This window comes from Hyla sarda, chromosome 4, assembly GCF_029499605.1.
Source record: "Hyla sarda isolate aHylSar1 chromosome 4, aHylSar1.hap1, whole genome shotgun sequence".
Taxonomy (NCBI): domain Eukaryota; kingdom Metazoa; phylum Chordata; class Amphibia; order Anura; family Hylidae; genus Hyla; species Hyla sarda.
Window position 1 is genome coordinate 153,352,897 of NC_079192.1, and position 15,538 is coordinate 153,368,434.

The 15,538-nt window shown below is 45.0% G+C and overlaps 1 protein-coding gene across 3 annotated transcripts in view; it reads right to left on the bottom strand.

Moving 5' to 3' along the window:
• ADAM10 (ADAM metallopeptidase domain 10) overlaps positions 1-15,538 on the bottom strand; it is a 204,777-nt gene that overhangs the window by 180,370 nt on the left and 8,869 nt on the right. The window contains exon 1 of one of the 3 annotated variants that reach the window (XM_056572425.1): positions 2,028-2,133. The exons of 1 other annotated variant lie outside the window; for it this stretch is intronic. In XM_056572425.1, coding sequence (XP_056428400.1) covers positions 2,028-2,121 — 94 coding nt within the window. In that variant the 5' untranslated portion in view covers positions 2,122-2,133. Of the gene's footprint in view, positions 1-2,027; positions 2,134-4,385; positions 4,580-15,538 lie in introns of those variants that run through there. One more of the 3 variants, XM_056572426.1, reaches the window with a different exon arrangement.

A 15,538-nucleotide genomic window follows, 5' to 3' on the forward strand; every position in this document is an offset into this window, starting at 1 on the left:
CTCCACACCAATGTTTCCCAACCAGGGTGCCTCCAGCTGTTGCAAAACTACAACTTCCAGCATGCTCGGACAGCCTTTGGCTGTCCGAGAATGCTGGGAGTTGAAGTTTTGCAACAGCTGGAGGAATCCCGGTTGGGAAACACTGCTCCTCTATGTTACTTCATATACATTCACTTCTCATCCTCTCCCTTTCATCCTGCTCCTTTGGTCTCCGCTTTTTATGTACAATGTGCCAGGGCATTCTTTGATGTTGGCTGCTAAATTCAGGTAAACCGTAGAGGAATCACATATAGGAAATGTCATGAAAGGTAAATAAAGGCATGGAAGGCATGGATATCAGACTGGTGCTGAGTCAAGGATATTGAACCATCTCAAAAGATGTAAACAGCCGAAATACCAATATTTGCTTATTCCTCAGATGATTGCTGGGCCTATTAGTGCCAAAGCACAGTATGGAAATTCTTTGATGAATTCCGTCTGTAGATCGGCACCACCCAGAATCAGGGTTAGTTTTACATGAAATTTGCTGCAAATATGGAACTTCCATACTGTGCACTGAGCAGAGTTCAATGGATTTCTGCTGCAAGCAGATTCTGCTTGGAACTAATTCTTGCATAGAAAAATCTGTAGTGTGCGCGGGTCCTTACACATGAGAATAATCGCCCCATGTATTAGGGTCCAAGGTGACGTTTATACAAAGAATTTAGGTCAGTTTTTCTTAGCTGTGGAACAGTCCAAAAATGGACAGATCAAAAATAGCTCTTTTTTGGATATACTAAAGCAAAAACATGGACAAAATATAAATAAATAAAAACAACAACCAAATGGCTGAATATTTCAGACTTTTTTTAAGCTGCAAATAAAGACATAATTGGGTATGCATATAGCCTGAGGTAGAAGTACAGACACAGACCATAGTGGAAATACCAGTAAGGCAGAGCTCACATCTGCAGAGGAGCCATGGGGGACATGTATCAAAGATTTTACCCGTTTTGTGTGTATTTTTTTGCGCAAAATTATGCACAAGCCTTTTTTTTGCGCATGTTTTGGTAGAGCATGTCCTCCAGATGTGGCTGAATCAGGGTACCTTGGAGTGACATCTATAGTACACATGGATTTATTAACTGCGTACTTTTCCTTTACACCAAAAATTTTGCCGCCAGAGCTGGGTTTTTTTGCGCAAATATAAGCCATCTTGGACTAAACGTAGCAAGATGCTCTAAATCATCAATTCTATTTTCCAAATAGTGGATTGAGGAGTTTACTATATTTACCCGCAATTTATGAAGCTCTTTGCGCTTGATTGATAAATTTAGCGCTTCTGCACATAATTTAGAATTCGGGAAAAGGGGTAAACTGCTTCTACCATACACAAATAATGATACATGTCCCCCCATGAGCCTTTCCATTCATCTGCTGCGTACGGGAACAAAAACAGTGCTGGTGGATTCAATGCACTGGGACTTCAATGGGGTCTATTGGGTTTATGGTTGGTTTCCGTCAGTTGACTCGATTTTAACCGGACCAAAAAAAAATAAATAAATAAAAAATAGTGCTAGTGATTTGAATGGAAACTGCGGAGGTCAAGAACAGAGGGGGAGATTTATCAAAACCTGCCCAGTTGTCCATAGCAACCAGATTGCTTCTTTCATTTTTAACAAGGCTTCTGCAAAATGAAAGCAGCGCTCTGATTGGTTGCTATGGGCAACTCCCCCCTGCCAGTCTTTTACGCAGCTGTGAACTCCGCCATAAGCCAAGATAAACCAGGCGTAAACATTTATGCTCCATAAACCAAACAGCAATTGTGGCACCAAAACAATACAATAAAAAATGTAAAATAAATAACAAAAAGTTACCAATAACAAACATTTACTGGAAATGCTGTAACACTGTTCCCAATGAGTAGCATTAATAATTTTAGCAAGACGCCTACACAACAATCCTGGTAGTTTGTGACAACATAAGCAACAATGGGATTTACAGTAATATCCCCTGTAAAGACTTTTCATATAAATCCTATTACCGACCATAAAGAATATCCAAGACTGGGCTGGAAACCGTAAAAGGCCAATTCTCCTCAACAACAGCATTTATGGTTCGGAGCAGCCTTCTTCCCATCATACTCTGTGCCTAACCAATGGCACGCACAGAAGGTGCATACGCCGGTGGGGGCTGGGGAGGCATTTCCTAGAAGTAAAACAACTAGGTAGCAAAACACTAAAATGCAAGAAAAACAGGAATCACCCGCAACATCTGAAAACAGCAAGAAGTGTGTCATCAAAGACACGACACAAAGCAAGTGCTGTATGGTTAATCCCATTGTGAGTCCACAACACCACATACTATATGACATCAACATAGCCCTTCTACAGCATACGCCAGTGTTTCCCAACCAGAGTGCCTCCAGCTGTGGCAAAGCTACAACTCCCAGCATGCCCGGACAGCCTTTGGCTGTCCGGGCATGCTGGGAGTTGTAGCTTTGCCACACCTGGAGGCACCCTAGCTGTCTGGGCATGCTGGGAGTTGTAGCTTTGCCACAGCTGGAGGCACCCTGGCTGTCTGGGCATGCTGGGAGTTGTAGCTTTGCCACAGCTGGAGGCACCCTGGCTGTCTGGGAGTTGTAGTTTTGCATCAGCTGGAGGCACCCTGGCTGTCTGGGAGTTGTAGCTTTGCCACTGCTGGAGGCACCCTGGCTGTCTGGGCATGCTGGGAATTGTAGCTTTGCCACAGCTGGAGGCACCCTGGCTGTGAGGGCATGCTGGGAGTTGTAGCTTTGCCACAGCTGGAGGCACCCTGGCTGTCTGGGCATGCTGGGAGTTGTAGCTTTGCCACAGCTGGAGGCACCCTGGCTGTCAGGGCATGCTGGGAGTTGTAACTTTGCCACAGCTGGAGGCACCCTGGGAATTGTAGCTTTGCCACAGCTGGAGGCACCCTGGCTGTCTGGGCATGCTGGGAGTTGTAGCTGTGCCACAGCTGGAGGCACCCTGGCTGTCTGGGCATGCTGGGAGTTGTAGCTTTGCCACAGCTGGAGGCACCCTGGCTGTCTGGGCATGCTGGGAGTTGTAGCTTTGCCACAGCTGGAGGCACCCTGGCTGTCAGGGCATGCTGGGAGTTGTAGCTTTGCCACAGCTGGAGGCACCCTGGCTGTCTGGGCATGCTGGGAGTTGTAGTTTTGCATCAGCTGGAGGCCCCCAGGTTGGGAAGCACTGGCATACACAGACGGAAACTGGGACGATCCCCATCATCTCATGAAGTTTTTGAACGGATAAAACCAAGCTGGCCATTTCCCATAATAAAATGACATCATTACACTAGCAGGATAGGACTGACTGCAGCAGAAGAGGGCTGGAGGATGACAGACTCCAGCAGTGGAGAGGAACCCGCCAGATCTCCATGGCACCTGCCTGGGTGCTACACAAGGGAGCAATGTGGGCACATTAACCCAAAAGAACCCAGCACAAAACCCATCAAATGACAGATCAGAAAAATGATTTATGTCCATTCATTTCTACCTTATGAGAATGACAGCTCTGCCTGAATCTAGAGCCAGCCTGCCAACAACAATGTACATGCCCATCTACAGCATGCTCATGCCCACACAGATCAATAATAAATGAGGGAATACAAAGGGTTACACCGCTTGCGTGAGGGGGGGGGGGGGACAATAAAACAGGCAAAAATGATAAATCCAGCAGATCCCGTCTCCAGGTCTTGTTACGCCTAAATCCCTCCATCTTCCCTTATTCTTCCCCACAGCCGCCTACAGAGGAGGGTGCTGGGAAGTCTGCAGCAATGTTCTCCTACACTGGAGCAGGTTGTCCTCTCCTGACACACAGCGAGCACCAAGCCTGGCAGACAACAATACCCATCAGGACCTAGGCTGCCATCCTCAGAGTTGGGCATTTCCCAACAACTTGGTCCACAGAGCCAATCCCCTCCACGGTAAAAGGGCCAAGTGTCAGATCATAACAGGGAGCAGTCATGTAAACAAAAAGGGCCCCTCCAAATGGAGGAGATAGGGGCAAGAAATGTACCAGGAGGTGCCCACAATATGGAGATCGCCCTGTGCCACAAGAGATTACAGGAGCGGATGACAAAGAGGTCACCAGGGTGAATGGAGAACAATGGTCAGGAGACACAACAAGCCAATACCAGAGAGCGGGACCGGGGCACAGGGCTGGCGAATAGGCAGTGCCAGGCTGGCCATGTGCCCTGCTGCTCTTGGCACAACTAATGTATGGGTGGGGGAGGAATATTCCGGGAGGGGGCTGTCACTGGCCGACAGGCACATGCTGCATTTGTATACGGTGAGCTCAGCCTCGCAGCCCCCTCCCATCCTCCACTCCTGGGATAGCCGCGGCCCCGTAGTCTCCCCCCCTTCTCACCTCCCGAACTGGCCGCCCAGGAGAGCAGGAACACAAGCCTCAGGACTGCCATGATCCCCGGCTGTCAGCAGTCACACATGGACCCACTCTGCGGCCGCGGCACTCAGCTGCTCGGCGCCTTCTCCCCTCCAAGCTCCAGGGGAAAGCGGAAGCTCCCGGTGTCCCGACCAGTTCTGTCCGACGAGGGGGCGGGAAACAGGCTGCACCACCCACCGCCTGACGTCACCGCCGAGCCCCGCCCACCGCTACAGGCCTCCTGACAAATAATGTGCTGCCCCAGTTAACCCTCTGTATGCACTGCGCACCACTGTAGGGCAGGAATTCGCGGGGGCTCCGTGCACAAAGACCCTGCAGAACTGCTAATTCTTCCACATACCCGCAGATTCATACGAAACAGGAGTCTGGCTTTATATTCACACACACTGGTTATTATTATTAAAAACGACGAAGAATATCTTCATTCATCCGCGGCGTTTATTTCCAAACACCAGATGGTAGCTGGGAGTCTATAGGCCAGTGTTTAACAACCAGGGTGCCTCCAGCGGTTGCAAAACTACAACTCCCAGCATGCCCGGACAGCCAAATGCTGGGGGATGTAGTTTTGCACCCTGGTCGGGAAACACTGCTATAGGAATATGTGAAATGCCATAAACCTACATGGTGCTTTCTGACGTCTTTTGGGAAAATCACAGTATGGTGTTATATATATATATATATATATATATATATATATATATTTTTTTTTATTATTATTTTTTGTCTTTTCATATTTTGTGGTTTCATCTTCTAGGTTAAAATAAAACGCATCTGTACTTGAATGTGGGCATTCTTTATTGCATTTTTCCCTACATCCTTTAACCCCTTAAGGACTGAGTGTTTTTCCGTTTTTGCACTTAGTTTTTTTCCTCCTTACCTTTTAAAAATCATAACCCTTTCAATTTTCCACCTAAAAATCCATATTATGGCTTATTTTTTGCATCACCAATTCTACTTTGCAGTGACATTAGTCATTTTACCCAAAAAATCTCGGCCAAACGGAAAAAAAAATCATTGTGCGACAAAATCGAAGAAAAAACGCCCATTTTGTAACTTTTGGGGACTTCCGTTTCTACGCAGTGCATATTTCGGTAAAAATGACACCTTATCATTATTCTGTAGGTCCATACGGTTAAAATGATACCCTACTTATATAGGTTTGATTTTGTCGTACTTCAGGAAAAAATCATAACTACATGCAGAAAAATGTATACGTTTAAAAATGTCATCTTTTGACCCATATAACTTTTTATTTTTCCACGTACAGGGCGGTATGAGGGCTAATTTTTAGCGCCGTGATCTGAAGTTTTTATCAGTACCATCTTTGTTTTGATCGGACTTTTTGATCACTTTTTATTCATTTTTTAATGGTATAAAAAGTGACCAAAATAAGTTTTTTTGGCCTTTGGAATTTTTTTTACATGTACGCCATTCATCGTGCGGTTTAATTAACAATATATTTTTATAGTTCGGACATTTACGCACGCGGCGATACCACGTGTTTATTTTTATTTATTTACACTGTTTTATATTTTTTATGGGAAAAGGGGGGTGATTCAAACTTTTATTAGGGAAGGGGTTAAATGACATTTATTAACACTTTTTTTTTGCAGTGTTATAGGTCCCATAGGGACCTATAACACTGCACACAATGATCTCCTATGCTGATCACTGGCGTGTATTAACACGCCTGTGATCAGTGTTATCGGCGCTTGACTGCTCCTGCCTGGATCTCAGGCACGGAGCAGTCATTTGTCGATCGAAAAACCGAGGCGGCAGGTAAGGGTCCTCCCGGTGTCCTGTAAGCTGTTCGGGACGCCGCGATTTCACCGCAGCGGTCCCAAACAGCCCGACTGAGCACTTTAGATGCGGCGGTCAGCTTTGATCGCTGTCAGCTTTGATCGGTGATGTCCTGTATTAGCCGCGAGTCCCGGCAGTTGATAGCCGCCGGGACCGACCCGATATGCCGCGGGGACACCGGGTGACCCCGCGGCATATCGCGGGAGCCGGCGGAGGACGTAAATATACGTCCTTCGTCGTTAAGGGGTTAATAAAAACCTAGAATCACGTGATTTTTTGAGGTGACAAAAAAGACTCAAGAAAAACCCATTACTAAAACTCATTATTGAAGGGGGAAAATGCCACAAAAACTGCATCATAGAAGACAAGAAAAGGATGGCAGCTTTCTGTGGCATTTGGCATAAAGGCTAGTTCACACTAAGAATTTCCCATTTGGAAATTCTTGGTGGAATCCACTTTGCAGCAACCAGCTGTTAATGGGATTCTGCAGCTTATTCTATGGCTCCAGGCATTCTTTTCAGCCTGTGTGCCAGAGGGAGCCCCCTGCCCCAAGTCCAATTAGCTGGGGCCGGGACACTGCCACTTTAAGATCAGCTGCGTGAACATCTGCCACCACCTTAAAGGGGTACTCTGATGGTCAACGTGTTTTTCCGTTTTTGACTTACCCGATTTGTTTTGTTTCATTTCTATTCTTGTTGTTTAGCCTACTCTATTTCCATTCTTTGTTGTCATTTTATCCCCCACTTTGTTTTCCTATCTTTGCTTCTATTTCCTGCTTCTTGCTGTGCTGAAAACTACAAATCCCAGCATGCCACATGCCTTGCTGGTTTGGGGCCGCTCCTTTTTTTTTTTGTTTGTTTGTTCCGCCCTTTACCCATCCTACTATTTTCCCGGGTCGGCCCCTTTATACACAGCACACTAATATAATCAGCCTTGGTTGGGATACACTGTCATACACACACAAAAGGGACTACAACTACCAGCATGTGTCATTCAGCATGCTGCCTCTGTAGTCTCCTGGGGGTTTTAGTTCACCACACCTCTGTAGAGCATACACCAGTGTTTCCCAACCAGGGTGCCTCCAGCAGTTGCAAAACTACAACTGCCAGCATGCTCTCACAGCCTTTGGGCATGCTAGGAGTTGTAGTTTTGCAACAGCTGGAGGCACACTGGTGTAACATGATGTGTATGCTGAATAGGCTAGAACAGTGTTTCCCAACCAGTGTACCTCCAGCTGTTGCAAATCTACAACTCCCAGCATGCCCAAAGTCTGTCAGGGCATGCTGGGAGTTGTAGTTTTGCAACAGCTGGAGGTACACTGGTTTGTAAACACTAGCATACACACACACACACATAACAGGGACTACAACTCCCAGCATGTGTCATTCAGGAGTCTCCCCTTCACATATAGGGGATTTATCAAAACCTGTGCAGAGGGAAAACTTGCCCAGTTGCCCATAGCAACCAATCAGCTTGCTGCTTTCATTTTTATGAAGGCCTGTGAAAAATGAAAGAAGCGATCTGATTGGTTGCTATGGGCAACTGGGTAAGTTTTCCTCTGCACAGGTTTTGATAAATCTCCCCCATAGAGATCATTCTCCTGTGCAGACCTGCGACCTTACAATACAGAGCAGGGGGGAGGGGAGGGGCTGTGTACTCAGCTGGATGAGATGAGGGGGCGTGGCTTATTTCTCTCATGCAGACAGAGAAAAAAAAAGTGCTATGACATCTTGTCCACAGCAGACTCAGAACTGTGGACAACAGTAAAAGAAAACCCTCTGAACTACAGAACTTCCTGCCCAACAAACAGGTAAGAAAAACACATACATGCTGCCAAAACATATAACACATGTATATTGCAAAAACACAAAACTTACAAAGAAGATGCCATATAGTCAAGAAAATTAACCACCGGAGTACCCCTTTAAGTGTCCCTGCCCTAGCTGCTGTGCTCCAAGGAGGAAGAGAGGACCATCAAGATCCAACATCACCTGGCTCTCTGCAGACCTCTGCATCCTGGGGATTAGAGGCATCTGGAGGAGGAGAGCACAGAGTTGTTTGAGGGGGGTCAGAGGGGTCTGGAGAAGGACATAGGGGTGTGGAGTACAGAGGGGGTAGGTTCAGTTAAACTTTGGGGGGCATGATGTCTGGCAGGGTTACATTCAGGTGCCGCAGTGCGTGTCAGGGTTATATTTAATGTTGTATTTAGGGGGCACAGTGTCTGGCAGAGTTATAATGATTATTGACTTCATACAGAGGATGCCGATCTGCTGACAAAGTGTGGAACCAATGATGTCCGATTGTCAAACTCTGCAGAAGAAGATGTAGCTGGAAGAAAACATGGCATCTGGACCAGATGAGGAAGAAAAGAAAAGACAATAGAGAAGATGTCACTCAGGTCATTTATATGATTGTGTATTCTTCTGACTGTCCTATCACTGCTGTAGTCAATGGTAAGTTCTGTATTGTTTATGATGGGAGAACCTGCACCCCAATATTTGGCTCTCCAGCTGTTACAAAACTACAACTCCCATCATGCCTGAGGCTCTCCAGGCATGATGAAAGTTTTAGGTTTGTAACAACTGGTAAGCAACTTAAACCAAGGTGATTGATGGGGGTCCCAGGAGTCGGACCACCACCCTAAAAATAGTTCTGCATTGTCCAAAATGCCAAGGTCTCAATCTGGTCCTGGTCTTGTGCATGAAAACAGGACAAAGTGGCACATGGAGGTAATAGAAGCATATTACACTGTATTGTAACTTGGCATCATGGGCTCAATGGCTAGGGAAAACCCCTTTAGATTACAATACGTTGACTTTACTGGGGTCTGCTGCTGCTAAATCTGATCCCACCCATGTGAAAGTACCCTAAGGGGCCCATTTTCATGGAACAATTTTCTTGCTGAATTTCCTCATTGGAATAGCTGAGGAAACCCATGCACATTGAGTACCATTCGGTGAGAAAATGTTGGTCTGTTACATTAAAGGAGTTATCAATGATTAAAAAAAAACAGGCCTAATTTCTTTCAAAGACCGCTCCCTGTCTGTCTCCACTTTGGGTGTGGTATTACAACTTGGCTCCATTCACTGCAATGGAACTTAGCTGCAGAACCAAACCCAACCTGGATACAGAATTTTGAAAGAAATTCTCTCTGTTTTTCAAATCCTGGATAACCGCTTTAGGCTAAGTCTCCACTTGTTTTTTTGTCCTGCGTTTTTAGGGATTAAAAAAAAACGCATAAAAAAAACGCCTGAAAAATCGCCAGTGCAATGTATGTCATCATGCTTTTTTTTTCATTTGTGTGGAAATTGCATTTTTGGGACCTTTTGGCATTTTTTTATATGGCATTTTTAAAAAAAAGGATGCTGCAGTGATGGAACACATTTTATTAAATGAAATGTATATATTTTATTACCAACTTTTTATAATTTTTTAATAAAGTGTGTGTGTTTCACTTTTTTTCTCTATTTTTTTAGATAGTACTACTACTCCCAGCATGGAACAGACTGTTCCATGCTGGGAGTAGTAGTACCTGTAGTATTAGACAGATCGGCCCAGGTCTCAGTCCTGACACCTGATGCGATCGTCCATTATATAGCACAGATGCCCCTATATACAGTGCTCACATCTCTGCACTATTCTCCGGCCAGTGATAATTCATTCATATTTCCCACCCAGAGCCTTGATTGGCCAGATGGTTGCAGCCAATCACAGCTCTGAGAGAAATATGAATGAATGAGTGGCCGGCCCGGAGTATAGTGCAGAGCAGGGATGTGAGCGATGTATACAGTCGCTCCATCTCTGCTATAGACAGGACGATCACAGCGGGCACTACTACTCCCAACATGGAGCACACTCTGCTCCATGCTGGGAGCTGTAGTATCTGCATTAATAGACAGATCGCAGCGAGTGTAACTTCTGACACTCGCTGCAATCTGTCTATTATTTGCAGGTACTACAGCTCCCAGCATGAGGCAGGTGTGTGCTCCATGTTGGGAGTAGTATTACCTGCAGTTATGGAAAGATCACAGCGGGTATCACTCCTGACACCCGCTGTGATCCTCCTGTATAATGTATGGATGCAGCGGCCGCTCTTCTGTGGTTCCCTGCACGGCCGTGTGTGTGTATGTGTATGTGTATATATATATACACATACATACATACACACACACACACATATTCCTATTTCTCACAGAGAGCTGTGATAGACTGGAACCATCTGGCCAATCACAGCTCTCTGCGGGAAATATGAATATGTGTATATATACGTCAGGGCAGGGGACCATAGAAGAGCGCCCGCCGCATCTATACATTATACAGAAAGATCGGAGCGGGCGGTCTATTAGTACAGGTACTACTACTCCCATCATGGAACAGTGTGTTCCATGCTGGGAGTAGTAGTACTAACTAAAAAAAAAAATGTAAAAAAAAGTGAAAAAACACACACAATACATTTTTATAATTGTCGCCTACATTTTTATTTCCCCGCACACAAATTGATCCCTGTTTAAAAAGTAATGAAATGTTTTTTTATAAAAATATAAATTTCGTTAGATGCAATTTTTTCCTTCACTACTTTCTTTTTTTTATTTTTAATGGTACCCTACAAAATTTTATTCAAAACAGTATCTCCATCACTTTTTTGGATCGCTAAAGTCCAAAAAAGATAAAAAACCGCCTGCAAAAACGCTAAAGGTTAAACCCCACATATCGTTTTTCTTGGCGTTCTCTCACTCCCATAGACTTCTATTGGAGCAAAACGCCATGATTTTGACTAAAAACGCCGGTTTGAGCGAAAAACAGCAAGTGGAATTAGAAATTTGTGATTTCTCCTTGATTTACAGCTAACATTTGGCCGCAGCGTTTTTTGGCCAAAAAAAAACACCATGCGGCAGAATTGGCGTTTTTCTTGGCGTTTTTGCCAAAAAATAAAAATAAAAAACACAAGTGGAGACTTAGCCTTAAGGAGATTACAAGAACAATGCAATTCTGCTGGAATTCTAGTGGAATCAAAGCCCCATTGATGTGAATAGAAGATCCTGACAAGAAATATTTTCTGCTTCAATTGATATATAAAAATATTTTACAACTAAATCTGTCTGCCTTGGGACCACTTGCAAACCTGAGGAAGCTGCTGTTGCAGTGAAACACGTTGCATGCTGGGTAATAAACCTTTTTATGCACACCTTCTTGGAGTAAAGGCTCTCTTGGCTCCCGCCAGAAAATCCTATCATTTTCCTGGAGGACTGGTCTGCTAAAAGGCAGACCAGAGAAAATGACTGCAGGTGTCAGCCGGGGGCTGGTAAGTGGAGCTCTGGTGGGCATTTGTACTAATTGAACCACAATGATTTCTCTGTGGGTGGTCCGGTCAGTCCTCTGTACGCCCCCAGTATACTTCAGATGCTGGGATCAGTATTGATCACAGCATCTGAGGGGTTAATGGAGGAAATCAACACGATCACTGATGCCCGCCATTACTAGCCAGTCCTCGGCTGCTGATAGCAGCCGGGACCTGCGGTCTATGATGTGTTCGCTTCATAGCTGAGATAGGACTCAGGATGTACATGTTTGTCCTGGTGCACCAAGTCCCAGGCGCCCAGGGCGTAACTGTACTCCCTGTATCCTCTAAGGTTTAACCAATGTATATTACAAATATACATATAGGGGGAGATTTTTTTTTTGTCTATGTTTTGGCGCAGTTCAGGCGCAAGCAGCATATTTAACAACTTTTCTGTGCCTTTTGATATAGACAGTTTTACTCTTTTTGCCTACCCGTAGAACTTTTTCTTTTTGACCATGCAGTGGTCACGTATTTATCATTTGCAACTTTTGTGAAAAGTCGCTATTTTGTGCGCAAAGGTACTTTTTAGGCGCAAAGCTACACCACCTACCAGTAGGCGTGAGAATCACTTCTACCTTCCGCAATTCAACCTTTAACCTCTTGTGGACGACAGCGTCCCACTCCCCTTCTATGACACGTGCTCAGGAGCTGAGCGAGGGTCATAGCTGGGTGGTCCTGGCAGCTATCTGCTACCAGGACTCATCTCTAATGCCAGACATAACCGATCACGGGGATGACCGGCTTTAACCCCTCTGACACCACAATCAAATTTGATTGTAGCGTCTAAAATGCAAGTAAAAAATTCCAGGCAGTTCTGTGAAAGTAAGTAAAAACACCTAATCTGCCAAATTCAGGACCCGGGAAAGTGTCTACTTCTCTCCCTCACAAGTGTCTAGAAAAAGTGTATGAGGTAGAGCTTGTCGCACCACAGCAGAGCTGCGTAAAATGAATCATCCTGCTGCACCTTCTTGATAAATAAGGTGCACACTAGTCAACCCCAGCACCCAAATAAATGTGGGAAAATAGCTCTACTGTAGACATTCTTTCATAAATCTGGGCCATAATGTTATCTACATGATATAAATAGTTTTTGCAAATGACAGGTACACATTAACCGGTTGCAGTCTAAGGACGAGCCAGCTCATCCAGAGACGGCAACTGATGTATGACGCAGGCTCCCAACTCAAGCCCGGGTCATACCGGCCGACCCCCAGCTGATTCCCACGGCGATCGCCGCTGCCGGCTATGAACCCTTTAGATCGCCGCTTTCAAAGTTGACAGTGGCATCTAAAGGGACATTTAAACGCTCCCTGGTGGTCCAGTGGGGTGGATTGCCTGCTGAGGTAGCCTGAGGGCTTACCTCTCCTTCACTCCCAGCTCCTACGCTGAGAATGGTAAAGCTTGGCAGGGCAAGGCTTTATCAATCGAGCGCAGAATACACAGATCACTGTGGTTCTATGAAATCACATTGATCTGTATGAGGACTCAAATGATTCCTCCTAAAAAAAAAAAAAAAAATAAAGTTTAATAAAAAGTTTAAAAAAACAAAACACGCATTAACTTATTAAACGTTTAAATCACCCCCCCCCCTTTTCCCAAATTCCATATAAAACATATGTAACCATAATAAAAACAAACATATAAAGACTATAACTATAAAAATATATAATTAATTAAACCGCACGGTCAATGGCGTATGCGCAAATAAATTCCAAAGTCCAAAATAGCGTATTTTGGTACACTTTTTATATCATGAAAAAAAAAATGAATAAAAAGCGATCAAAAAGTCTGATCAAGACAAGCGTGCCGCTCAAAACTTCAGATCACGGCGCAAAAAATGAGCCCTCATACCACCCTGTACACGTAACAATAAAAAAAGTTTTATAGGGGTCAGAAGATACGTTTAAACATATCAATGTCATAGCGAGCGCTCTGGTCCCCGCCTCCGGAACAGAGCGCCCGCGTTCTCGTCTCCTCTTCCCGGGATCCGGGATCACGGGATACCGACCAGGATCACGGGATTCCTCGTGTCGGGCACGCGGCTGCCGTGGCGGCTGGTCCCCGCTCACGCGCCGCGTCCCTGTCTAACTCACCCTGCACCTCGCTCCATACGCCGACTCGCTCTGCTTCTCGGCACGTGCGGCCCCGCTCTCTAGGGCGTGCGCGCGCCGCCTTCAGTAAATTTAAAGGGCCAGCGCACCATTGATTGGTGCGCTGGCTAATTGTTCCCTGATCCTTCCCCATAAAAGTTACCTGCCCCTTCCTGCCCTTGCCGGATCTTTGTGCCCTAGTGCCTCTGAGAAAGCGTTCCATATTGTGTGTATTGCCTTGCCTGTTCCCGAACCCGTTGCTACTGCCTACTCGCCTTTGAACCCTTGCCACCTGCCCTGACCTCTGCTACGTCCTACTACGCTCCTGCCTGCTCCCTGTGTACCACGCCATATCAGCTGCCAGAGAGGTCGAGTTGCTACTGGAGGATACGACCTGGTGGTTACGGCCACAGCGGGATGCCTTGCGGCGGGCTCTGGTGAAATCCAATAACCACTTAGAACCGGTCCTCTGGTACAACCCGCGCCATCGCCTCTCTGGTCAAGAGGATCCACTACCAGTCCTGCCGGTACGTGACAATCAATTTTCCTGCATGTAGTTATGATTTTTTCCAGAAGTACGACAAAATCAAACCTATATAAGTAGGGTATCATTTTAATCATATTGATCTACAGAATAAAGAGGTGTAATTTTTACCCAAAAATTTATTGCGTAGAAACGGATGCCCCCCAAAGTTACGAAATTATGTTTTATTCTTCAATTTTGTCGCACAATGAGGTCATTACAAATTAGAATTGGTGGCGCAAAAAATAAGCCATCATATGGATTTTTAGGTGCAAACTTTAAAGGGTTATGATTTTAAAAATGTAAGGAGGAAAAAACGAAGATGCAAAAATGGAAAAACCCTGTGTCCTAAGGGGTTAATGAAATTAAAACCCTGGAAAAAGCGTTGTCTAATGAAAGAAACATTGTTGACAGCATTGCAACAGCCATATCTTATAGATTACAAGGCAAAAGTTTTTTTTTTTATTACTCATCAGAACTTCAGACCCCCCAGCACCAACACAACCTCTAGGACAGGGGTAGGCAACCTTTTGGTAGTCTGTGGCTAAATTTTTTTCAAAGTCACTTGGTTTGCCGGCAATATGGGTGTGGCTTGTTGTGGGTGTGGCTTGCTGTGGGTGGAGTTTGTGGGGTGTGGCTTGTCACAGGGTGTTTTTTTTTAGAATTGTCCCTACATATCGTTCTCGCTGTAAGGACCTTACAGTCAGAACAACCATTTTAACTCAGACCTGTATAACGCAGACCTCAGAATCAGTTAGCACCATAATACAGACCCTAGAATCACCACCCTCCATAATACAGACCCCAGAATCAGTCTGCACCATAATACAGATCCCAGAATCAGACCCCACCATAATACAGACCCCAGAATCAGACCCCAGAATCAGACCCCACCATAATACAGACCCCAGAATCACCACCCACCATAATACAGACCCTGGAATCAGACCCCATCATAATAAAGACCCCAGAATCAGTGCCGACCATAATACAAACCCTAGAATCAGTTGCCACCATAATACATTTATATATCCAAAATTCCCCAAATGATTCCCAGGGTTATCAATATTCACTAATTCCCTTCTGGACCTAGGTCCAGTCGGGACAGAATCTCTATTTCTAGGGAACCCCCTTTAAAAATGAACTTTTATTTTCCACTTAAAATGTATTAATTTACCCTATGTGTTCATATATACAGTGATAACGAAATTAAAATTACAGAGGGGAACAGTAATATCAAGGATCTATTAACAATGTGGTGTTGTGGTTAAAAAGTCCCCAACTAAGAGTGGACTATTATAGGTCACTAAAAGCAGGATCTGCTCCCCTCTGGAATTTTAATTTCGTCATGTAGGGTAAATGA